Source organism: Strigops habroptila, chromosome Z (assembly GCF_004027225.2).
Source record: "Strigops habroptila isolate Jane chromosome Z, bStrHab1.2.pri, whole genome shotgun sequence".
NCBI classification, from domain to species: Eukaryota; Metazoa; Chordata; class Aves; order Psittaciformes; family Psittacidae; genus Strigops; species Strigops habroptila.
The window spans coordinates 12,103,044-12,128,794 of record NC_044302.2 but is presented as its reverse complement, the minus strand read 5'-3'; the positions used below and the strand labels follow the sequence as shown (position 1 = coordinate 12,128,794).

At 40.0% G+C, this 25,751-nt stretch overlaps 1 protein-coding gene across 2 annotated transcripts in view; it reads right to left on the bottom strand.

Annotated features, from left to right (window-relative positions):
* Window positions 1-22,188, bottom strand: part of PEPD (peptidase D) — a 142,264-nt gene extending 120,076 nt beyond the window's left edge. The window contains exons 1-4 of one of the 2 annotated variants that reach the window (XM_030511500.2): window positions 22,038-22,188; window positions 16,705-16,888; window positions 15,340-15,467; window positions 1,169-1,232 (exon numbers count right to left, since the gene is read on the bottom strand). In XM_030511500.2, the coding sequence (XP_030367360.1) occupies window positions 1,169-1,232; window positions 15,340-15,467; window positions 16,705-16,888; window positions 22,038-22,051 (390 nt within the window). In that variant the 5' untranslated portion in view covers window positions 22,052-22,188. Of the gene's footprint in view, window positions 1-1,168; window positions 1,233-15,339; window positions 15,468-16,704; window positions 16,889-22,037 lie in introns of those variants that run through there. The other variant, XM_030511502.1, reaches the window with a different exon arrangement.
* Between the last annotated feature and the right edge of the window lie 3,563 nt (window positions 22,189-25,751).

The window sequence follows — 25,751 nt, the reverse complement described above, 5'->3', positions numbered from 1 at the left end:
AAACCCAATTCCTTGGCAAACCAGGCAAAAGTTACAGAAAGCTGAACAGCTTCTGAACTCAATACATGCAATCCAGGTGGAAAGCAGCCTTTATGTTGGGACAGTTTAGTGGTCCCCATAGAGGTTTTTAATCAGTAAGCAAGCAGATAACAGAACTGCAATATAGGCATTTGTTGATGTAAAGTGACCCAAAACAACTAAGGTGACCCAAAATAAATGTGATTTTTAAAAATAAACCATGTATTTTCCACTTGCAATTTTCAGCATCTGACAGATGAGCATTGGAGCACCTGCGTTCTACATGACACACACGTCAAAAAGCAACCTCTCCACAGCTTCCTCCACCCCAGGCTACTGAAATACAGGATCAAACTTCACTTCATAGCTGGACTCATTATGAAAATGAAATGAAACATCCTCACAGCTGACAAGAGCAGAATTTTTGGTCTAGTGTGTCAGAGTCAGTGCTCTGCAGGGACAGAAGTATCAGAGTCTTCCTTTTCAAGCTGCTCCCCATGAAAATCACCCACAGAGCTTGGCAGGAAAACTGTCCTAACCCTGCTGCGCTTTCCTACCAAAGAAAAGACAACTGGACAGGTGGATAAGTTTACAAACATCTGCTCAGAAATTAAATGAGAAACTTATCTAAGCAAGTCACACTTGCATTTAAAAATATGAATATTATTTGCTTATTCAAATATTGGAATGATTCAACATAAACTAATAGTAAGGCGGACAGCCTTTCCTCACAACTCTTTGGAGTCATAAAATAAATGTCGGCTTCCAAGTCAGAGCTAAGACATGCAATGTCCCTGATAGCAATCTTGTCAAATCTCCAAGGCATTGCAAAAAATGTATTTAGCAACGCGTTTCTGTTGGATAAATTTGCAGACTGACAGGTCTCACGATGTAAAGAACATGTCTATGAGACCATTTTTTGATTAAGACCTTAGTGTTCAGCTCAAAATGGCAGTCTTTAAAAAAAAGGAAAAATAATACACGTCAAGTGCTTTATTAGAATGAAGGACCATTTCCAGTAACTTGGAGGGGGGAAAGTCTCACCAAGTCAGGAGATATCCAGTAAGCAGAAGACTAAAATTAAGCAACATCATTGCCACATATTGATTTTCTATTAACAGAAAAATATTGAGACACACAGACAACTCACCTCATTCACATAGTGGACTTCATCCACAGCATATTTTTTCTTGAAGAATTCAGGGGGATGAATCCTTTGGAAAAAAAACAAAAAGAAACGTTTGGGATTAGCTTTACTGTTTGTTGTGGTTTAACTGTTACGTTTAATAAGGCCACAGACAAAGAAATAATATCTTCTACTATCACAACACCATCAGATATGACGGATGTTTTAATAATCTTATCCTTGACCCCATTTCTCAAAATAGGAGATTACACAGGAAGTTGCCACAGCTATAAAAATCAGTGTGCTTTAATCCAGTCCATGCTTGATACTTAGATTTCATGGTCTCCTCTGGAATTAAAGGGTGTTTTTTCCCCATTCATTCTACACAAGTCAGTTTTGTTAGAGGTTTTTGCCATTCATAGACAACTTTCCCACTCAGCAAATGCTGGAAGGATGTGGGATAGTAAAAGAATGGTGTTATACTCAAAGAATGAACAAAACACTAATTTTGTACCTGATTTTCTCTGATTACAATCTCTATCCCCCCCAACGGAAACAAATACATTCAATGTAATTGTGAAAATGTAATCCCCAAAGAAAAAAACTTAAAAAACCACTCAGCTTACATCATTCCACAGAGTAAAGAAAACAGGAGAAGAAAAATGTGGTTGGACGAGCCGGAGTTTGGAGGATTCCCTGCATTTTGCTTCCTGAGTCACAGCAGGAGAGCAAAAGATGTGTGTGCAGGACCAAACCTTCAGCTGTTTAAACGTTATGCTACAAGAGCACAAGACCAACTTGGGAAAGAATAAACTAGGCTGGAGAGCAAAGAACATTTCTAACCCTGGCAGTGAGGAAGAGCAGAAGTGGTGGAACAAAGCTCAGCATCTTTAAAAGGCTCCATGACAAAGGCCCGTGCTGTTGCTGCCCATAGTACCTGGTGGCCAGAGCTCTGATTTACATCATTTTTTCAATCTTGTGCACTCCTTTTTCATTTTACATTCCTTCACACTCCAAACAGCACTGGACTGAGACATGAACAACAACATGAAAACACTTCTGGTGTTCTCAAGCAGTAAGTCACAGATTTGTTTTTTTTTTTTAGAATTTATTTATCTGTGAAAGTACTACTCCAAAGTAATACCAGAATATCTCATAGTATGTTCTCTTTTGCAATGCTCCTTTTGTGGACGCTTCCCATCAGTGTTGGAGATTTCAAAGCAATTATCATTTATCTTCTCTCCCTGGCTAATTTTACATATAATTAAAAAAAAAAAATCACTATATCCTCTTATCTTTCTATACCTTGTATCTTATAGTTCCCTTACGTCCAACTTTTGCATAATCTGTTTCTCCTAGGCATCTTTTCCACTCCTTCATTCCTCACACATTCAAATACTTTAATACTCCAGAAACATTACGAACAGATTTAGCACTTTTCATTTTTGCTCTCTTTTACAGTTTCAACTAATTCATCTGGTATCAGAAGAACCCAAGTGTAAAACCAGCTAATTTATGGGCAACAGTAATTTATGGTAACATATGCTCTTCAGAGCAATACCTCCAAAGCACCATTTACAATTAACTGTATTGTTTGAATTGAGGAACTGCTTCTTGTAAATATTTCTTAAAAGTATGCACAAAAATATGCTGGATTTTATTAACTTCATTTAATGCAGTTGAAGTAGGAGCAGGTCTCATTTTCCAACAGGCCAATAAGAAAAGTTGTGGTTTTTCACAAGCTATTTTTCAACTTTTTGTTCTGTTTTGGTTAATTGCTTATTATAATTGTGTGGCCCACAGCACAATGCTGATAATTTAATTCTTTGATTATGGTTTAATATTAATCCATTATAGATTCCACTCTGGCTGTAATCCCTCCAACATCTCTTATCTATACAATCACTCTTTTGAGGAACAAAAGTAGCTCATCATCTTTTCAAGGCTGAGGATTTTTTCTCTACTTCGAGAGAAAGAAAACAGCAGCTTCCCACAATCCTCCATCCTCTCTCTGTTATTAAACTAGGTCATCATCCAGGTACTTTCGACTCTACCACACCTAGTGACAAGCCATCACATTTCCCAGATGTACACCTCCTTGCTGGTCTTGTTCTTCCTACCTTGCTCAGAAGTCAGCAAGACTTTTAGTATGAAGCAGAGCACCAGACTTCTCAGCTCCTCTCTGAAGCACTCAGAGCTCCGTTTCACTTTTTCAAGCATTTTGCACCTCTGACTAGACAGTAAAATCAGTTCACATACACTTCCCACAAACTACCATCCCCTACCCATCCCACAGGAGCCACGATGCTGCAGTGCTGAAGCTGCCCCTCCCACTGGAAGATTTCTGCAAAGATCTACTCTATTGCAGAACAATACAGGTGAAAGGAAAAAGTACACATGGAAGTCTGTATTACATTAGAGTGGAAAAATTCTGTGCTGCACATACGGAAAAGCAATGTAGAAGGCAAAACAAAAGCTCAGGGAGGAAGAGGAGAAAAGATGATCCTCGTTGAGACTTTTCCATATTCTCTCCAGTCTCTTAATCTTTCTCCTCAGTTTAGCAGGGATCTATGAGAGGTTATTATGTGCCAACATCACAGTTACTGTAAAAAAGTACCAGTGCAGAGTTCCTTAGCAGATACAGGGCCCAGTATTCACTTTTATCCAATTTAAATGCAAAACAAGCTGAGGTCTAGCATTGACCATCAATGCCACAGGAATGGTACCTTTCACACTCACTGGCATCATGAAAATTATATTTAATTATAATAATTTCAAGTACATCTGATACTTCACAGAGATAAGGAGTACTTCTGCCTACAAATGACTCTCAGGCAGGTAGAATAAGTTAACTGGTTACAATTTTTTGTAATTTTGGCTTTGTCTTTTCTAGCGCTGCTATGGGCTGCCAGTTTCAAAATTCTGATTAATCACTGCAGAGACTACGCGCAAAAAAAACCAGTGCAAGTCATAAATTAATTAGAAGGATTACCCAAGTGGAAGATATGATCCCAGATATTACTGCATCATGTCTCTCCTTATCTATTACAAAAAAAATGAAACCCCTTTTGTAAATAGATGTGAACAGAAGCAATGGCGTAATTTTTGCAGGTTTTCGGGGTGGATGTGCAAAACTTTAGATTCCCTGGCAACACATATTAGCAAAAACCTACAAAGAATAATGCACTGCCATCCTAAAAAGGCTCAATATCCTTTCCCTATAGTTTTATATTCCAGTCAAGCAAATACCAGTGTTAGAAATGTCAACAGCATCACGTCCAAGTACATATGCTCAAGAGGCTAGGCAAAAATCTGGCACCTCATAGTTTATGGCCATTAGAAAGAAGACATGAGAGTACAGCACTTTTTCTTATTTACAATACAGTCCTCATTTTTTGCCACCAAAGGATCCCTTAAACAAGAGAGTGTCTCTAGTTCACCACTTACAATTCATCACAATTTCCAGTCCAGTGAAAAAGCTTGAGTTATTTTGGGTTAAACATTAAAGCTGTTTACAGTCTGCTGATGCTTCCTACATAACTCTTTCCTCTTCCATTTTCTTCTACCCAATCTAGTTCACCTACTTCATTTCTTACTCTCAAGATCTTCATAGCAACTGGGAAACACTGAAGACAGTGTAAAGATGTGAAGCTACATTTTAAAGAGAAGATGTGAATTCTGATGTGCTGTCTCATTTTAACAGCGAAGGTTTTATTAAAGCACCAAATATTGAAGATTCAGCTTTCAATCATAACAAGTGACAACTTTATTATAAACAAAATCCTACTGAGGTAGCAATGGGAAAAAGAGGAGGAGGAGCTGCAGCAGTACTTTTACTATAAAAATACAGTATGAAACATTAAGGCAGACAGTAAAATAAGACCCTAAGTTAGCTATACCTCACTTCTCTTACATATCAATCAAACATGAAAACCACCAGCAAAAGAATAAGGGAGTGTAGTATTTAAAAATAGTAACTAGTCAGTCAGTCGATCAGCTTACTGAAATCTTCCAAGTGTATTCCAAACTTTTCCATTTGGTTCAACTAAATTTAGAATGGTACATGATGGCATTTTTAAAAAACAAGATGCTTCACCAAAACATAACCTCATCACATCAGCGCAGATTTTGACAGACCACAGTATTACGACTGGCTCCACTTAAGAGTCAATCCTTCTAACACGAATGTCATACTGACTCCTCTGTTTATCCATCAGTAAGATGAACAGCTCTGATAGCCTACCTATAATTACACAAGAAAAAAAATATTTTTAAGCTTTTATATAGTTGAGCAAAATTCAAACCTCAATTTCTTTCCGATATTTTTTTAAACATGTAGTGTTTCCACTTGAAACCCAATAAAAACTTGGTCTCATTGTCAAAAACCATTGTAAACCTGTTGTTCGTTACATTCCACAAGAATTCATAACAGTAAACCTTAAGAGATTTGTACAAATTTGCCATTACCGTAAGCATTCCATTAAGCAACATTTCTTTGTATTCTGAAGGACTCTGGAGCAATAGCCTCATAATACCAACATGATAAAAGAGTGTTCTAGTTTTCAGAACTGCATTCAGAAGAGATGTACAAATGAGATGGATCTAAATCGCAAGTGCCAAAGAGAAACTGTGAACAGAATTTATAACAGTTGATAGCTATTCTTGAAAGAAACGCCAACTGCTAATATATTTGCAACCTAATTGCTGATATACATTCATAGGTATGTGTTTTCATTTGCATCTAAATGTTCTTCCAGACAATCTTTAATATATGTAACAACTTTTTCCTACTGGTCGCTTTGTATTTGCATTTTTTAATGCTTCTAGGACAGATACTCAGTTTTTAGCTTTTACAGTAGATCAGCTCTAAAATGAAATTCAGCTTTCCTGAAGTAGTCTAATTTAGCTTTTCTTCAGCATTTCAGTTGGAGTTTGTCCTTCAAGATTACTTATTTTACTGCATAGCCTAGAATGTAAAACTATTCCTCTTGGAAGAAAATATTCTTAATGGTATGTTGATTACAAAAATTTGAGAAATTCTACGTGGAAATAAATTCAAAACGTATAAAAGAAAGCAACAGGTGTATCCTAACATAAGCTCCGATGTGAGGTAACCATTCTCCAGCAAAACGAATACTAAGTTAATAACACATGAAACAGACACCAAAACAGTCTGTCTGATCACACATGCTATCAGTGAACATACATTAGGGCCAAATAATGAGAATCACCTGCAATTTCTAAGCACTGAATCTGACTTTAGCCAAAAAACCACCAGCATTAATGTATATTTTTAAAGTCTCGCTAAGAACCTCTAAATGAAAGTCAACAACCATTTTGATGATTTCTTATTCATATGTCAGGGAGGAAGACAGCGAGTACTGACACAAAGCAAGACATGCCATACTAAAAACTATCTTCTGCAATTAAAATACAGATGCACAAGTCTTGTTCACTACTTACTGTCTTTCAGATCCACAGCTCCTGGCAGTTACCACAAAGTGATGTTCTTGGAAGCAGTAATTAAAGGCAAGAATTAACAAAGTTGGAACAAATAGGCAAATATCAAAGACACAAACCATGACAAAGTCTAAAGCAAAAGGGTTTCTACACAATAATGTTCAGGGTACAGTGCTTTCTTAAAAGGTCTTACAAGTATTATTGCCTAAAACGCATGAAAAACTCTCCAAGCTCATATCACAAAATCAGAAGAGGAAGATTCTTCATGCAGTGAGACAGAAAACCTAAATCTAGCAAACTACACAGTAAAGGTTTCTGCTTTACATGGATGTAGCGGTATTGCTTCCTCCATTCCACCCTTTCACATTCAGAGTAAGAGACATAAAACACCACTTTATGGCAAATTCACGCTATCTTGAGCAAGTAGCCTCTACTAAGCAAAGTAAATGCCTACATTAGCCTGCACATAGTGCCTGAATTTGGCACAGCAGCATGCCCATACTTCCTGCCAGCAAATCACTGCATGAGTTACATCACATTTATCCTCACCTATATGAGGAGAAAAACATGCACAAGGAGCAAATTGGACAAGCATAGTCTTCAGCAATTGAAGTTCTACACAGTCAACAAGTCATTTCTCAAGCCTTGCTTAAAGCAGCGTAAAAGTTTCAGTGAGACTGCACACAAAGAATAAGAACCTTGGCAAAAATTAAAGCAGATGAATAGAAATACATCAGCAAAGCACAAAGCTGAAGGAGGCAAAGGGGACACTAAAGCTGTGCTTTAATGCTGTCAGAGATTCACCAATAAACTCCCTCCTCATTACAATATCATCAAGTTAACAGATGGCAAAGCATTAACCAAACAAGAAGGTGTTGAGAACTGCTAGGAAGAACAACACAGGAGGCTTTACAAGATACCCGCAGATGTTCCTGACTTTGTCCAAAAAAATGCAATCCCCTATATACCCAAAAGGAATTTCACTATCTCAAACAAGAAGATTAAAAGGCATCAAGCTAGATTTGAAACAAAACAATTCTAATGGGCTCACTGGTATCACAGGCAGCCTCCAGCAATGTTTTGACTACCCTAATGCCACTCTCTTTCCACATTTGCCTAGATTCCCAGTTTATCCTTTGAAGGACAGAAGTACCTGCATACACAGAAATTCAGACTCCTTGCTCCTTTTATCAGTCCAGAGTAAGATGGATTTTAAGAAAATAACAGAACTTAAAAGAAATTGAATTGAAGATTAAGACTCAAGCTGATATGACTTGAAAAGGTAACCAGGGCTGTAACTGAATCCATATTTAGCAGAGGGATGGCACACTAGAGTCCACATGCATGATACGGGACACAGGATGCTGGGTATATGATACTGGACTTCCCAGCACTACTACACACAAGCTATACAGAAGCAGAATAACTATGAACAACATACATACAGACTGCTGGACTTATGAAATCAGAAATAATGTATTGAGGAGGCTCTCACGGTTCTTCCTAATAAAAGCCAAGCCCTGAAATACCATTTCAACTACTTCAAATATACAGCCTCACTGCTCCTGCTCAGCTGTTCCCACCACAGGCATTCCCAAAAGATGAAAGTTCTTTAGGCTTTCTATAAATTCCAACTCAAGAGCTAATGCCTCAATTAGACATTTAAGAGATACTACCAAGAGCTACCCAAAATCACAGAACATTTGCTATTGGTAACCTTTGCTTTATTTCTCTTTGCAAATAACACTCTTCCTTGGAGAGAAGGGCTCTACAAAAGTACAGAAAAAAACTGTAACAAAGAAAATGTTTATACACTGAAATCCCTGAAAGATTTCTTATAGCATAAGACTGCTGACTAATGCTCATTAGAAAGATCTCTTCCCGAAAAAAGGGCACAAGATGAATTACAATGATGAAGAGAGTAAGTATAATTTCTAGGTCACTACATAACACTCAAACACCGGTCTTAATTCATGCTTCCTAACTGAGAAAGTTACATACTGAATCTGTCAATAGCAGATGTTCTGCTTTTACTTTGGAAAAATGCCTATATTGGGGGAAAACAAGCAATATTTTATGTCCCACATATAAAAGCACTATAGCAAGCTCTGGAGTGTGTGCAGCATGTCCCACAGCTTCCGTATCAATTGGTAAGAGCATCAAAGAAAGCTATACTGGTGTTTACAGCAGCATTAAGATGACCTGAACAGCTTTAAGAAGGGGATGATAATAGTCCCATCTTACAACTTGTAAAGAAAACTAAACAACAAAGAAATTAACTTGCCACAACAACATATTGGGCAGAAAGAAAAGGCATAACCTACCCATGCAAACAGTGCTCGATCCACCATGGCACATCGCTCTATAACACAAGAAGTATCTGGCATGCCCCAGGACTTGGGATGAGGCCATGCTCCAACACCCAGAGAACCAGCAGGTACACAGGCAAAGGGGTGCACAGCAAGTAAAATGCAATCTGCCCGGTTTTCACTCACATTTAGCTTTCAAGAAGCATTAATATTGATTATACTTTTCCCTATCCTATTTTAACCAAACAACGGGGGTTGTTTTTACCTCTTTGTATGTTTCTCAACAGAAACAACACTCACAAAGTCCTTCCTGAGCATATAGACACAGCACAGGCTGCAGGGATTAAAAAACATAAAGAAAATGGTTAACATCAAGAGCTGAGAACATGGAATTCTAGAAGTGCAAGAACAGACCCACCACTGTAGGTATTTCACTTGAGAGTTTTCTCACTGAAGTGCCTTCTCAAATCCAGGCTGACAAGAAGATGAGAGCTCTGCACTCAAGCCTGGCAGCTGCACAGGAGAAGGCAGTGTAGAGGTGCAGAGCCTTGTCGGAACACTGCTGGAAAATCCCTGTGGGCATTTCTTTTGCTGCAGCCTACCCTCCCACCAGCAGCAGCCAAGTCCTTGGAGAAATGACATGTGGCACGCCTGATCAAAAGGAAACTTGGATTCTCTGGCAAATCAAAATGTTATTGGGAGTTTATATCACTGAACTTGATGTTCCTGCTAGCACATTAAATCAAGTATAAAATAAGAAATGCCTGGTGGGGGTTATCACCATTCCCTGTCATACCACAGGAATCAGACATGCGTAGGCAAGACTTAACTTTCTCATGCTGTGGTTTGAAGCCACTTCAAGATGTTAAAAAACCTCTAATGCAGCATTGCCAAGCAGATTTACTTAGTGCTGGTTCCATTTCTCAGTACACCCAAATCAAAAAGGAGAGGAAACAGAAGCACTTTAACACTTAGTAAATCACCAACTTGTGCATCCAGTTAAAGGTGTATGTTGGCAGAGACTGCAAATCAATGGACTGGTATAAATTACTACTATTGCTTAAAACATTCTCAACAAGAAATACAAGGAAACCTAAGCAGCTGGAAAGCAAAGATTTATAAAAATAATTACTGAAGTAAAACTCATAGAAACAATGCACATTCATCCTGGAGCAGCAAAGCTCATGGACAGTTAGAATACTGAGACAATGACTAAACTGATCATTTGAGAAGTCAGAGCATTCAAGCAGCACTGTTTAGAGAAAATCAACCATGTGTAAAGTGGCAAGACCAATCCAGACACTAATTATTCTGTAAAAGTAATTTTTATCCATAGAGAAATTAGGTAATAAATGAATGGGAGACAGAAATGGAAATTACTGTACTACAGAAAACTGGAATAATGGCAAACAAGCAGCACGGACAACTACACAAGCAAATCTAGTCAATCAAAAGCAACCAACTTTATTGTACAGTTTCGAAAGGATCAGATGAAGGGTAAAGTAACAGATGTACTATCTGAATAATAGTAAAATATTTGATAAAAATCGCTCTCAAGACTGTTACTCTCCAAAATCAACTGAAATTGGCCTGGACAGGAACACTACAATGTGACCTGAAACCCAATTACTAGTCATAATAAAAAAGTGAAAAGCCTGAAGCAGAAAATAAAAATAAATAGATAAAAAGATGAGCTTCTCAAGGGCTGGGAAACCCTCCAACCACCACACTGAAAAGTGCTGTATCAATTTAGACTGATGTTCTCAGAAGTCAAAGTGATAAACAGCAATGGGCTGCAAGTCTTGATTAGTGGGGTACTGCAAAGACTGAAATTAGTTCTGATGCTATTCATAAACAGAAGCAGGACATGAATATGCTCATGAGATCCACAGATGGCATTTGCACGTGGTAACAAACTTTGCAGATAAATTGCAATTGCCAGTTGGTACATGTTGTGGTTTAACTCCAGCCAGCAACTAGGCACCACACTGCCACTCACTCACACACCTCTATCCCCAGCCCCGGTGGGATGGAGAATCAGAACAAAGGCAAAACCCATGGGCTAAGATAAGAACAGATTAATAATTGAAATAAAGTAAATAATAATAATAATAATAATAATAATAGGAAATAGAAAGAGAGGGATAAAACTCAAGAGACACAAGTGATACACAATACAACTGCCCACTACTCACCAACTGATGCCCAGCCCATCCCAGAGCAGTGATCGGTGGCTTTTGGCCAACTCCCCCCAGTTTATATACTGGGCATGACGTGCTGTGGTATGGAATATCCCTTTGGCTAGTTTGGGTCAGGTGTCCTGGCCATGCCCCTCCTCACTTGCAGAGCATGGGACACAGAAAAGTCCTTGATTTAGCTTAAACACTACTGAGCAACAACTAAAACATCGGTGTGTTATCAACATCACTCTCAGACTAAACCCAAAACACAGCACTGCACTAGCTACTAGAAATTAAATTAACTCATATCCCAGCTGAAACCAGGACAGTACAAAACAGTAACAAACTGACCTAAAGTGATCAGAAGCTTTTTTTTTTTTTTTTAGACAGCAAAATAAAGATTCTGTAGGTAGGGGGGAGGGACAAATGGTAGAAAGAGATCAAAAAGGTAGACACAGAAAAAGGAAACACTAAACCTGTTTCATTTTAGAGAAAAAATGACAAGAAAAAATACAAGGGGATGGATGGCATGACATACCAGTTCAGAAGGTAAAACCAAAGATCCCTCTAGAGTATAACTATCTGAATACACAGCTCCAGGGTATGCTATGGAGAAGAGGACCTGTATGCACCACATCAATAAAACTAATCTAGAAATACCACATGCTTCTGCGATTTTTCCAAAGGCAGTAAAACTTCTCAGCTTCGTTGAAGTCAGTCAAGTTTAATCACCAAAAACCAAAGGTTGATTTTGGTTGTAACCTACTTAGAAAATTATGACAATGCTTAAGAAGCTCCCTCATCAGGTCACTGAGAAAACACTAACATTTGCAAAGGATTTCATGCGCTTTATTACAGCTCCAAAGTGCCACACCAAGGTTCAGCTTTGCAAATACAGATAGCTTTCCATCAAATTAATGGAAAAAAAGTTACTTACAGTGGATGCAATGCTAGATTAATGTTGTTATACTTACCAATCAGCCATCAGGGCTTCAAAGAAAACACAGGAAATTGCACATAAATATTGCTCTGTCCCATTTAATATGTATTTCTAAAGTTAAAGCATGAAAGCGTTAAATATTTTTGTTTTCCATCAAACCACTCTTTATGTGGCAAGGCAATTAAGTTATTTTGGCATCCGCTCCACATAAAGCAGCTGCTGTACAGTATGTTTTACTTTATAAAATATCTTTAATCAGCACACTGACTAGTTCTGCCATTTATAATTAAGGAGGTAAATGGCAGGTGCAGCATTAATTAGTGAAATTGAAGTCTCTGTACAAGACATGTAGTCATACCAACTTAATGCTTCCGAGGAATAGAAATGATTGTTAACAGCTTTGCACCACAAGCTTCACTAGGTAAGATCATGCCAAGAAAGAGAGTCACTTCCAACACAGTTATGTTTCTGAAGCTTTAAAATCTTGTATTATCAGATGTATTTCTCAAACTCTTCCTCCAAAAGTAAGAACAGAAAAATACTGGAGGTCAAGACCCTACCCAATAAGCCATCCTGTGAGAGTCTTTTTTCCTGCCTTACAACCACCAGAAGGAGCAGGGAATCAACAGATCAAGAGATACACAAAGTTAGTTGAAAAGATTTTCCCAGCCAGCAACTAAGAAATGGGCTAGACCAACATTTGCAGAAATGCCCACACTCACAATTTAAAAACAGAGCGACTGTTGTTGCAATCCCCTCCCAACACGAAAGTAGGACCACCAGTCCTACAATTACCCTCCTAACAATTCTGCGATTGCCACCATAAAAGGTTGTGGGGTTTTCTGAGAATGTCCATAGTCTGTGACTTAGATTAAATCTCTCCTTCCTTTTAAAATTGCAGAGGGTATTTTGGCTTGAAGGACTTCTGAAAGCTAGCCTTACAGCTATTTACAAATCTTCAGAGGACCCAAATTCAGCAAGAAGTCATACAAGATGAGTAATAATTCCAAAGATGTGATAAGTCATCCTCAACATCAATAGTACATAGCGCTGGGTCCTTGCAGGCTCCTTGCAGACCACAGCCAAGGGTGGTGAGTTCATGATCTCCATGTTCACTTGCTCTGCAGAACTTCAGTTCATAAACACAAGTGCAGTTGGTGAGACTAAAATAATGACAGTGTTCATGGTGTGTGTCTTTTGTAAACTAATAGTGTTTTCATCCCTAAGCAAGCACTCTCAGACACTTCACTGCTTTTGGCCAAACTAAGACTACAGTTTGAATCAAACCAAGAAGCCCCACTTTTGTATTACTTCAAGGCAAAAAGATTAACTCTTCTGACTGTCACATTCCTAAGCTACGTTTTGAAAACAACTCAAATAAGTGTCCTTCAAAAGTGGAAGTATAATAGTACACCAAATAATACATATAGTAATACAGTAGTAGTAACATAGTAGTAAAAAGCCTTCTGCATTAATTTTAAGAAAATCTGTGCATTTCTGCCTATAGTCACATAGCAGATTTCCACATCTGTCTTGAATAGAAAGCAATATAAACACCAGGTAAAGCAACTGCACCCTGTGCTATGAACTACAAGACGAGCTGTAGACCTCTGCAAAATACCAACCTTGCAAATACTGTGCAAGGAATCGAATTGATTTGTGCTTCATTGATGCTAAATAAATGTTTCTTCAGTGGGTAGATAGTACCTTCCACATGCACAAAAACAAGCACTTCCAATGCAAACTATAGTAGATAAACAGCAGCGGATGGAAGCAACTTATTTGTGGTTTTCTTTCAGTGCTAATTTTGACTTAAAATTGAGTCTTCTGGGAAGGAACACAATCCCTAGCTGTGCACAGTACCCCCTGCCAACCAACTTATGAAGCAGAACTGCTACTGACTCACAAATGAGTTATTCATCCATCCTCCTTCTGACAAGCAGAAAAAGTACATGACCACGGCTGACAGAAGAGAAAAGAAAGATTCAAACAGAGGAACGCAGGAAGGGTAAAGAGGAGAATTTAGAAAACAAGGATGCTGTGATAAAGACAATTTGTTATACTCTGCAAGAAGACACAACAACAATAAACTCTTAGCCAGACTTGCAAGTCTTTAAATGGACCACTAACGATTGCTGCACAAACAAATCAAAAAGGGCACCATTTATAAACACCACAATGTTTTGTTTGAAAATGCAAAATGAGACAGTGGAATTTCAGTAATATTTTTAAGCTTTTCCAGATCAGGCACAATCAGTGTAGGTATGAAAGAACTGGTTTAAACTAACATAAGAGAACTTAGGGGGAGGAAAAAGCTTTGCCTGTAAATGGGAAAAAGCACCACTAGGGAACAGACTTCAGAAAGTACGCGTGGGGGTTAAACAGAATCTACCCTCCCAGACAGGTGCAGCTCTCAGCTGAAATATTTCAGACAGCAGTATTCACATTTTTATGCTACCACAAACAATTTCAGTTCCCAGGCAGGTCTAAGACAGTGATAGTCATATAAACTCTCTGAGAAGACAGCAGCCATGCCCTACCATATGGTCTGGCACAGTTCAGCATACGGGACTGGTTGTGAATGTTTTCTTTTTCCCAAAATTAGCATTAAAATATAAGTGATAGCTTCAATTAGAAGCGAGGCAACCTGAGCTCAAAATATTAAATTAGAATTAATCCAATGTTCTGAGACAATGTAGACAATAAAAAAAAATTACACTCTGTTACAGGGCATAAATACAATTAAGACTGAGAAAAGAAATGAACACATAAACAAACCAATTCTTCCACTTTTACAGCACTGAACAATATTTACTACCAATGTGGATAGAGAGATGTTTACAGCATACTCACAGCATGGTACTAAAATCACATTCGCTATTCTGTTAGTTCATATCTAAAAAAGTATTGAAGAGGCTAAACAACCTTTTGCCATTCAAAAAGCTTCATTAGCTAAAGTAACTGCAAACTGGTAAAGCAACTTGAAAAAGCCTGCTTTACTATTTAGCTTGTTTGGTCTTAACACAAGACTTGTACTTTTCTTTATGGTTCAGCTTCCTTTCATGGATAGCACGAGATCCATGGTTCCAATTCTAAAGGTATTCTCTATGAAATGATGGTGGATCATTTGACACCATATGATCAATACCAATTGATCACGTTTTGTACCACTGCATTATGCATCACTATAGTTCACACCAAATGATTTGGTGGAATCTGATTAAAATGAGATAGCATTCTAGCTCTACAGTTACATTATATGAAGTATTCAGATATATCGGGACACAGTTAAAAGGTATGTCTTACTTTCCCATCCAAACGGCATAGCTTTCAGGGAGTTGTGGAATAAAAAGCATGGATCTTCCAGTATCAACATCTACTGTTCCAAAGCAGCCTGCTTCAGTTACTCCAAAAGTCCAGTGAAAGTAAGATTCCTAAGTTAACACAAAATATATTCTTAGAAGAAAACCCTCACTTCTACCAGCTCTAAAAACCACAATACATACTAATTCCCACTTCCATGTATCTGAGAGATTTCTCTTGCTTTTGGAGAGCGGAAGTGTTTTAGGCCTAAAGCTTTTCACACTGAAATAACTATCACAATATTACAGTAACACAAATCCCTTGGTTCGCAACTAGAAAGGATCTGAGATTAATAAGCTACCTTATGAAATGAACAGGTCAACTCAGCACAATAAACATAAAGCACACCATAAAATACATTCTTTCAATCTAGAATTAGTGAATGTAGTATCAGGAAGAAACAATCACATCACATTCGACAAGACAAAAGCAGAGTGCACAGTCATTAGGTTGTGATGTTGAGTGCTGAAGACCCCACAGCCCCAGAGAACAGGAACCTGCACTAGGAGCAAGAGTTATTTTAAGAGCAAGCAAGCAAACAACAAAACACTAACAATACAGAGATTAATTTTGGTAAGGACAGACATATGCTATACGGTGCATCTCCTTCAAAAACAGACCAGTAACTACATTAAGATATATGCTATTTAGATAAGAATTTGTTGGGTTTGTTTCTTCATAACATACAACAGCTCAATTAAACTCCCAAAACAAAGTACTGTAGCAGCCATGCAAAGTATATGGTATGCATAATCAAGGTTCTGCTACGCCAGCTTCCCCAAAGACTATGAATGCATTTGGCATGACATTAACAAGTTGTTGAGTCCTATTTGTGACAGAACACATGGGTACTTAAGGAAGAGTCTAATTTGAGAAGACACAAGTTGTAAATTCTAAGATACATCCAGTTTTGTGGAATATACTATTTATAAAAGCTTGAAATATGCTTTTCTATGAATTAATTAAGTTTAGGTGCACTGTAACATGTTTCACTACAGAAAGAAGGTTATTTTTTTGGCTCACAGACAAGACTAAAAAAACTAAGAAATACGCCATTGCTGTCTTTAATATTACATTAAACACTGATAGGCAGTAGGACCTTGAACAGGTTTGAGCCTACATATTAAAGCACTGAAAGATAGAGTAACTGGAAGCTGAAGAGGCAATGTAATAAAGAAGCCAATTTATTTAAGTGAAGCAAGGCAAAGTGCACGAGAGATAAAAGGAAAATAATTAAAAATCGTTTAAAAATTCATGCTATTGAAGAGAGTTTCTTAATTTTATTTGAAATTCTGATCCAGCTCTTACCTGGCGAAAGACGATACCAGTATCAGTACAGTATCTCTGGGTTTCTTCTCCACCCTGTAGCAGAACAACTGAATTCTTCTCAACATCCTTATTCACTCTCAGGCGATCGCACAGTCGTCTTCTATTCAAGGCAAAGAGCGCGACAGGCACTTTCAAGGTGTCATTCCCCAGCCAAAAAGAGGGTCTAGAAAAGATTTAACAGACAAATAATGGAAGACAAAGTCAGTGGTTAGCACGATTCCGACTCACAGTGTTTGTTACTTCAGTCTAGAACAGAAAGGAAGTTTAGTTCAACCCTAAAAACCAGATGCTAATCACTCAAGGGGAACAGATGCTGTATATGAGCATCACTCAAGCAACGATCAAACATTGCTCATACCAGTACCAAAGGAAAACGAGGGCAACAGACAGGGCTGGTTGCAGCTATGGCCCACAGCATGTCACTCATTACATTCCTATAGGTAAAGCAACACAAAAAGCAAGTGCAGAAAGCAACAGCCTAGGTCAGCTGAGTGAAGGCAGAACAAGAGAGAAGAAAACGAGCCCTGAGTTACTGAAAACAGAAGCGAAACATTACATTAAGCTCGGCAAACTTCAGCAAGTCCTTCTGGGAAATGTTCAGTAGCTGAAACAGGGACTGGAGAGAAAAGATGATGGATAGCAGATGCAGGACAACAAACAAGATTTCCCACACTCACAGAGTGTCTGCAAACTTCTTATCTACATACAAGTTTATCCTCGCATGCACACAAGTGGTGTCAGCAAGTGACTGAACTCACACACACATGGCCCAAGGAGCATGTCCTGAGTACCAGCGATCTCTTACATCACCACCTGCCCCTAAGGCAGCCCGGAAAGTTTCTGAAAGGCAGTACGCAACAGAGCTGCAACTGTTTAAAAGTAGAGAGCTCTCTTTTAAGTTAAACTGGTTATTAAGTAATTTAAGGTGTTTACAGTACTACAAGAGTATATTGCTGATTCATTCACATTTTTTATAGGTCCATACCTGCACATTTTGGAGCTTTACCAGTAGAAGCACAATAGCTTGTTGTAGGATTTTTATTTTTTTTAAATCAGATGGGGAGAGAACATTCCTTTTTTAATGTTTAATATAGAAAAGCTGTGCTATACTGTTGATGAACAGTGTTTTATCAATAAAACCCTATGATTTAAGTTCAGTTTGTCTCTCCACCTCAGCTTCTCTCAGCTTATTGAACACTAACTGGGTGGATGGTTATTTTCCATCCGATATGCTTCTAGAGGAGATGACAGAAAGGTGCAGTTAAATTGTTACTATGTTAAGATGACAAGAAATCAACTACCAAGAGACTTCACCTTAGAGAAGCAAAGTTCCACATCTTAATCACGATATAGTTTTCATAGGCAATTTGAAAAGTAACCTTTGATTTACAGCTGCATTAATCTCTTGAAAGACTTCATCAGCATCAGAAATTAAAACCCTATCATTTCTTGCTGCAGACACAGCATAAAAAGCTAATAAAATATTTTATTTTACTTGTTTATATCTACTTGATATAACAGTGTAAGTAATTTTAGAAGCTGGAAAACTGCTCTTGCTAACCCAATTTTCAAACTATCTGCCTAAGAGTTCAGCTGATGGTGCACAAAACCCAGATATGTTTATTTTTATCACTTCCCACAAACACCTGATAACCGAGCACTGTGGCAGGTGATCATTACAAGGGCTGCAGACGACCTATTGCAGCACATCAGCATAGCGTGGAAGCACAGCAAAAGCTTTCATTTTGAGGTGCCTGTAGGAAGAATGAAGCAAGTTCTTACAACCCCAGCAAAAGCTATTGGATGTTTTAAATCAGACAGAAAACCTTAAAATACGGGCAACGCTTTTTGGGTGCAAAGCTGTGGTTCAGCAACCCAGCAATGCACAAGAGGTTGAAAACACAAGCAAGATCCCCCCCATGAAGTAACTCCATGCAGGGGCCTAGAAATCATACACTCATCTTATTGCAAGTATAAAAAGGAAGAGAGAACATCTTCAGATACCCTTATGCCTTAGGTTGCTCTCAGATCTTTGTATCTGCTGATAAAAAAAACCCCAAAACCAAAAAAGGCAGAGGTTGTAGCAAAACCTGTCTTATGTTTTGCTTCAAAGGAAGGGAAAAAAGATAATTTTTGTTGTAATTTTACCTGCTTCACAAGTTTGGGGTTTTTTTGCTGTTACTCTTATCTCCCTTCTTCTCCAGGCCTATTCCTACACCCTGGAGCCCATAGGAAGCTGCTACAAAGGCACATTCTTATCTCCATTATGTTTACTATTAATGCTTTCATTGCACTTAAAACCTTTGACAAGCAAAATGAGACTCAAGGAGAAATAACGATGTCAGGCAGCAATTCCTACCGGTAGTCCCACTGTGCCACTTTCAGAGTGCCTTTTACTGGGATCTCAATACGGGAGCTGAAATGCATCCCAGCGCAAAATGACAGTTCTGCACGTTTTATCTAAGCCCATGGAAAAACTGTGCTCTTCCTTAGATACAAAAGATACTACTTTCCCTATCTGAGTTTGATGCCACAGTCTCATCAACTGCAGAATTTGGGCCTGTACAGCTGGTTTAGACTTGCACAGTTTTTTCACAGGTATGGCCTCTATTTTAAGGCTACTGCAACAGTCACAGGAGCTGAGCATGCTGGAGCCCACAGCGAGGGCTGCAGGACACACAGGAAGGCTGAGTGTTGTTGCAAATACACCCAGTTCCTCAGGTTCTCTGCTGAGCACTCATGTTAATTCGTGCCTTGCACAGTACAAGCTTGCCAGGCAACAGACCTACTTTCACAACTGAGATTCTGCAGAGAAAACCAGCGAGGTTTCAGAGAGGATTCAACTCAGAGCTGTTTGACTCCCCCACAGCCTTTGTTCACTCTTTCCTTCTGCAAGCCACTGAGATACCGAACTAACAGCACCCTCACAGATGGACTAGCAGCACAGCAAGACACCCACAGTGCTGCATTGCCTGCAGAGACTGGGTCACTCCACACACATGATCTCAGCACAAGCTTTCCACAACTTATGCTCTTTTCAGAGACTAGCACTGACAGGAATTTTAAGTCTTACAAAAAAAAAAAAAAAAAAAAAAAGAAAAGGAGTACAGCTTTCTATTGCAAAGAATAATTTAGGAAAAAAAACTCTCACGCTACTCAAGATCACAAGAAGTCTTCACACACAGGACTGTTTGTGTAACCATCGCTCTGTCATGACCATTCCCTTGTTACTAAGAAATACATGGCAGGTCAGTAAGTTATGACTGGCCTGGTCTTTTTTCCACATTCCTTCCAGCCCAACTGTTACAAACCCCTGTGACTATGCACTACTGTCTACACCACGACTATTATTTAGCACTTTTTCAGTTTCAAATATAAGAAGTCACTGCTATGCCCCTTGTAGTAAATTGAGTGGGTAAATGTATATAACTGCCTCACATGTATATACACCTTGCAAATACACATGCAATTACAGCTTAATCAGCATAAAACTGTTATTTGCCACCTAGCAGTACCACCAGAAAGTTCTTTGTAGGGAGCGAATGACAAACAATGCTGGTCCGTGATCTCTAATCACTGAGTTTATATCACACAAGACACACAAATACCAGAATTTAATTAGTACAATACATCGGCTGGTCCTTCAAGGTCTGTTTCTTCTGCTAGTGCAAGGTCTCTAGTGTCTCCAGCCACAAACTCGACTCGAAACTCTCATGTGGAATTTGATAATGAAGCATATTTAATGCAAGCAGTGCTTTGTGGTGCATGTCTCTTTGAAGCTATGCAAGCTTCTGCAAATAAGCATTCGTCAGTGTTAGAAATGGCTACTTGCAAGACCAGGACAGGACAAGTGAAGTTCAGCTTCCTCATTTCCTCTAGTATGGTACGAGAATTCAGTCAGTGCTCAGACTGGTAAAGACCTCCCACATTAGCTGAGAGTTTCCCTGCTGGCTGACATACACAATTTCTATGATCACTTAGGGCCAAGCCCACACAAGAGAACTTTTATTATACTGGAAGTGAATTGTAGCGAGGAACATTAAACTAGATCTGCTTCTTTAAAGGCTACTTTTCTGTTGCCTGGAGCTGTTAATTTTCAATGCTTATTTCAGAAGTTCCATATTTTCAGAGACCTTACACTTTGTTACTGTATGATCCATCTAACATTTTGGATTTGCTTTGATAAACCACCAGAACACATCAATAACAAAAATCCTATTTTATTTGTTTTTTAATCCCACCATTTTTCAGTTAACCTTTTGTAGTTGTAGGGTTTGGGGGTGGGGGGGAGGGTGTTCAGAAGAAAACTCATGGGCTACCATTGCTGTTCGACTGAAGTCATGCAGACAGGAACCAGATTTCAATGAAGATGAGAAACCACTGAAACTAGTTTTCAAGAAGTTATCATTTGTTTTGTTGACTGCGCCTTATTTATTTGTTTTAAACAACATCAGCCGGAAGTCTAGCCAATTTTTAATGCTATTTCCACATCAAATATGTGAAGTGCAGGAGGCCTATGCAAGCAAACAAACGAGACAAGGGAAACAGTAAAGCAACTACTGCTGTTTAAGGCAGGAACTGGATGTCTTCTTCATGGTGAACTCAGTGCTCCTTGTAAATAAGTTAACAACTTGAAGTCCCAGCCTCATTTGCTGTCCCACCTCCCCAGCCCAGCCCAACCTCGCTCTCAGCAGAGCCAGGGGATGCAGGAGCATCCCTGCACAGGGGCTCAGTGCTCGGGATACCTGGCGCAGGAGAGGACCTCACAGGGGAGCAACCTCCACCCAAAGATTAAAGAGTCGGAGCCAAGTGCCAGCGTGACCTGCTGGGACCAACTATGAAAACTCCCCCCTCATTCTGATACGTTTTTAACAGCACCTTCTTAAACCACTGCAGAAATGGCTGAGTTTAACTATAAAATGTGGTAGAGACCTCGCATTAAGTAATCCGCACCCACTTTTCAGCATGACTTCCCCCACCTGACCCAACTTAGGGGCTATCCCGCGGCGCCGGGGAGGTCCTGCCGCGCCGCCCCGGTGGGCAGGACGCCCGCGGGACCCTCCACCGCTCTCTCGCCGCCCCGCTCAAAACCTGCTTTCGTTTCAGGGAGCCCCTGCTCCAGCGCAGGCAGCCCGGCCTACCCTGCAGGCTGCACGGGCACCCCCGACCCACCGAGGCCCCTCAGCGAGACCCCGCCGGCCTGGCACAGCCGGGCCGCCGCGTAGCGCCCGCGGGGCAGAGCCGGGGGCCGGGGCGCGGGGCGGGTGAAGAGCGGGAGGCGCCGACGGCACCGGCCGAGGAGCGATGCTTACCCCGCCGCCGCCATGTTGCCTCGCCGGACTTCGCCTGTCACGTGATGGCGGGGCGCCTCAGCGGGAACCGAGGGCGGGGCGAGGGCAATGGTGGGTGGGGGGGTGCCTGTCGCCTCACGGTCCCTGGCACAGCCTCGGCCGGGGCCCGGTCCTGGGTGGTCGGTTGCTGAGGGGTGGTGTTCATCGGCACGCTGTGCAGCAGCCTGCGCCACCGCAGAAGTGTGTTTGTGACCATCGCCTCAGGTGTTGGCTTCTGGTACGAGAAACAGTCCTGAAAGCCAAAATCTGTGTAACGTAAACACAACCTTTTACAGAGATTGCTGCCTTCTGCAACAGAGCGCCCAAAAGTAGTTGCTTAAAACATCCATTTAACATGCTATGCTGCGGTAATCCCCGTAAGAGATGCTTTCCTCTTGCATTTTGAAATGGAAAAGGTGTTTTACGGCAGCCTTCAGGCACGGCGCGCTGCAGCCAGCACCAGCCCTGGCGTTCGCCCACTGCTCAATGCTGCTCCTACTCACACAGATCTTTCAGAACTTGAGTTGTTCTTGCCACAAAATTAGAAGCTACCTGAATAAACCAGCAATTCATAGGCCAGGGTTCACATGGCCAGTAACCACCATACAGCAGCGAGAGGAAATACCCAGTAGCATGAAATACTGAGAAAGAATCACAGGGTGGTTTGGGTTGGAAGGGACCTTAAAGCTCATCTAGTTCCAACCCCCTGCCACAGGCAGGGACACCTTCCACCAGACCAGGTTGCTCCAAGCCCCGTCCAAACTGGCCTTGAACCCTGCCAGGGATGGCGCAGCCACAGCTTCTCTGGGCACCCTGTGCCGGTGCTGAGGCACCGGCACAGGGAAGAATTTTTTCCAACTACCTAATGTAAATCTCCCCGCCCTCAGTTTAAAGTCATTCCCCCTTGTCCTGTCATTCCGTGCCTTTGTAAAAAGTCCCTCTCCAGATTTCTTGTAGGCTCCCTTACAAGGGGAATAAGAGAGGGGAGCTCTGAGCTGTGACCTGAAACGCACTGTTTTGCTGCTCAGTGCCTCAAAAAACCAGCGATAACTACTGCTCTGAGATGGCCGCTAATCGCAGGTACTTAAGTGCTCCTTTCTCGGAACAAAGGCAAGAAAGCACCAGTCCTCGCTCTGCTGCTGGTGAGCAATGCTACTTCTCTATTGTTCTGGCACTGTTCTCAAAAGAAAGTACTGTGATACCACAGAATATTTGCCAATGCACCTGCAGGGTCTACTTTCACTACAAGTGCTTGGGAAAGAGAGGAATGCAGGGCAGCGAGAAGAGCGGGCAGGAGAAGGATCATAAAATAGATGGAGCTTCAAGTTAATGTTTGTTATAACAAACTAGTGCACTGGTATTAAGAAACGTGCATGATTAAAACCATTTCTTGATTGGCCAAATCATCCGGTAGAAGTTGGGAGAAAACCCTACAGCTGGCTCTGAAGTGGTGCGTGAAAGCTGCAATTGCAGGGAAAGTCTGACTTCAGAAAGTCTGCAGAGGAGTGTGTAAATTAAGAAAACTAGAACAGTCAAGTAGTCATCCTCTAGTTCTTTATGTTTTTGTGCCCAAGGGTCACAGACCTTTACTACAAAATATAGAATGAAAGAATCAGAGACTTCTTTCATGGACTGTCCTTTTGACAAGGAACAATCATAGAATCATAGAATCATAGAATGGTTTGGGTTGGAAAGGACCTTAAGATCATCTAGTTCCAACCCCCCTGCCATGGGCAGGGACACCATACACTAAACCATGTCACCCAAGGCTCTGTTCAACCTGGCGTTGATGCAATACATATTTTTGGCTCCAGATTAATGGATAAAGCCCCGTTTTAGACATTATCACCAATAAGCTGTTGAATTTCAAGGAAATTTCTTTAGTTTATGCAGACTGCAAAAGTTTTTTAATGTAAACTGGAGCAAAATACTTTACCACTTTCAGAACCCTAGTGGTGCTCTGTTCTGCTTAGACTTCCGCAGAATTAGTGGGAGGAGGCAGGGAAGTTAATTTTGCCTTTCCTTCTGTCAGTAGAGAAAAGACTAGATCCTTCAAGGCACTCTTCCAAATACTGCATTAGTGGCTTCAGGCTTTCATCCCAGCTCCTCTTTGCCTTAGAGAAAAGGTCTCCTGCACTGTAGTATATGCTGTCTAAAATGGGGTTTCTGGGTCTCTTTGTCCTGTTTTCATTTCCTTAATTCTTCCCCTTAGTGATTTTACACACCTTTTAAAACAAATCACTGAGATTTAGAAGAGTTACCTGCATTGTATTAAATCTCAGCAGAAAATAAGACTCCATTCCTTAGGAAAAAACAAACCAAAAAAAAAACCAAAACCCCAAAACAAAACAGAAAACAAGAACAAACATGGTTTATTTTTTGTTCATTAACTAAAATACCTTCTTCTCCTGTCTTAGAATTTGAAAGAATTAAACTTCTGCACTATGCACAAATTAAACTCATTTGCAAGGTGGCTATACTGGCAGACAGCTGAAATGCAAGCCACAGGAAGGATACTGGCAGCCAGACTGGGAGCAAGACCAGCTTTATTGCACACATAGATAATTCTGATTCTCTCTGCACTGCATTTGACTCTGCAATTGAAATAACGCAGGGGTAGATCTTAATATCTGAGAGACTAGTTTAAAGCATTTCCCTCTAAACCAAGGTTTGACTGACCACTTATCTCCCAGTAGGACTTCTCCCCATGCTCAAGAGCATCCTCTCTCATGTTGAATGCCTGATTTTGCACTTTTGCATCTTCAGAATCCTCACTGTAGCAGTCTGGGGGTACAAGAGATGCAATATTGCAACGTGTGATGGGAGAACATGGTACCACAATAAGAAATCCAGAGCTGCTAGCATTATGCCATGAAGTGGGGAACAGTTCATTAGAATGCTGAGTGACTAAGGTCACCATAAGCCCTCCTTAGTAAATCCTGAGCTGGATATATGATTTCACCGTAAGTTTCAGCTGATTTCCTAAGTATCTAGAAAGCTTTCATATTATACGTGCCATCACAAAACCAGAAATAACAGGAAATGCCGATTTATCAGCACAGAAATTTTTCTAAGTTCAACTTGATCTGTTTTTCTGCTGATTATTCCCCAAAATTTTTGGAAGATGGAATATTGCTGGCTGAGATGCTTTGTGACCATCTTCACTTGGATGGGAAAGCATTGGCTAGCCGAAGAACAACAGAGTTTGTACATCTATGAGTGAAAGTATTTTATACATTGCAGAATCACCAGTTAGTCTAAAGTAATTATACAGTTTCCTTTGTTAAAATTTAATACTGTTTTTTTTCCCCATCAAATTAGTACACATAGATCCCTAGCGTTTCATCACTAAAAGATACATATGCTGCCTTTGTTTCATTTAATGGCCATGAGTCTTTAACTTGGAATTAAGATTACAAGGTCCCTTCAAAGTACTGGATTGAACAAAAGCATCTGCCTTTGGCATTTTCATCATGAAACAATTTTGAGTAAATTTTCCCTCAAGCACTAAATGTATACTGCTGTATTGATCTTTTGGATCTTGAAATGAAAGTGTGATTTTCCCAAAGCCTGTTTGAACTAAATTATTATAAAAGACAAGAAAGGTAAAGCATTACATTGCCTCATTACTCTCCCCATTGACTTTCGCTTCAGAGTAAGAAAACCTCGTATAGTTGAAATGTCCAAATCAAGGAT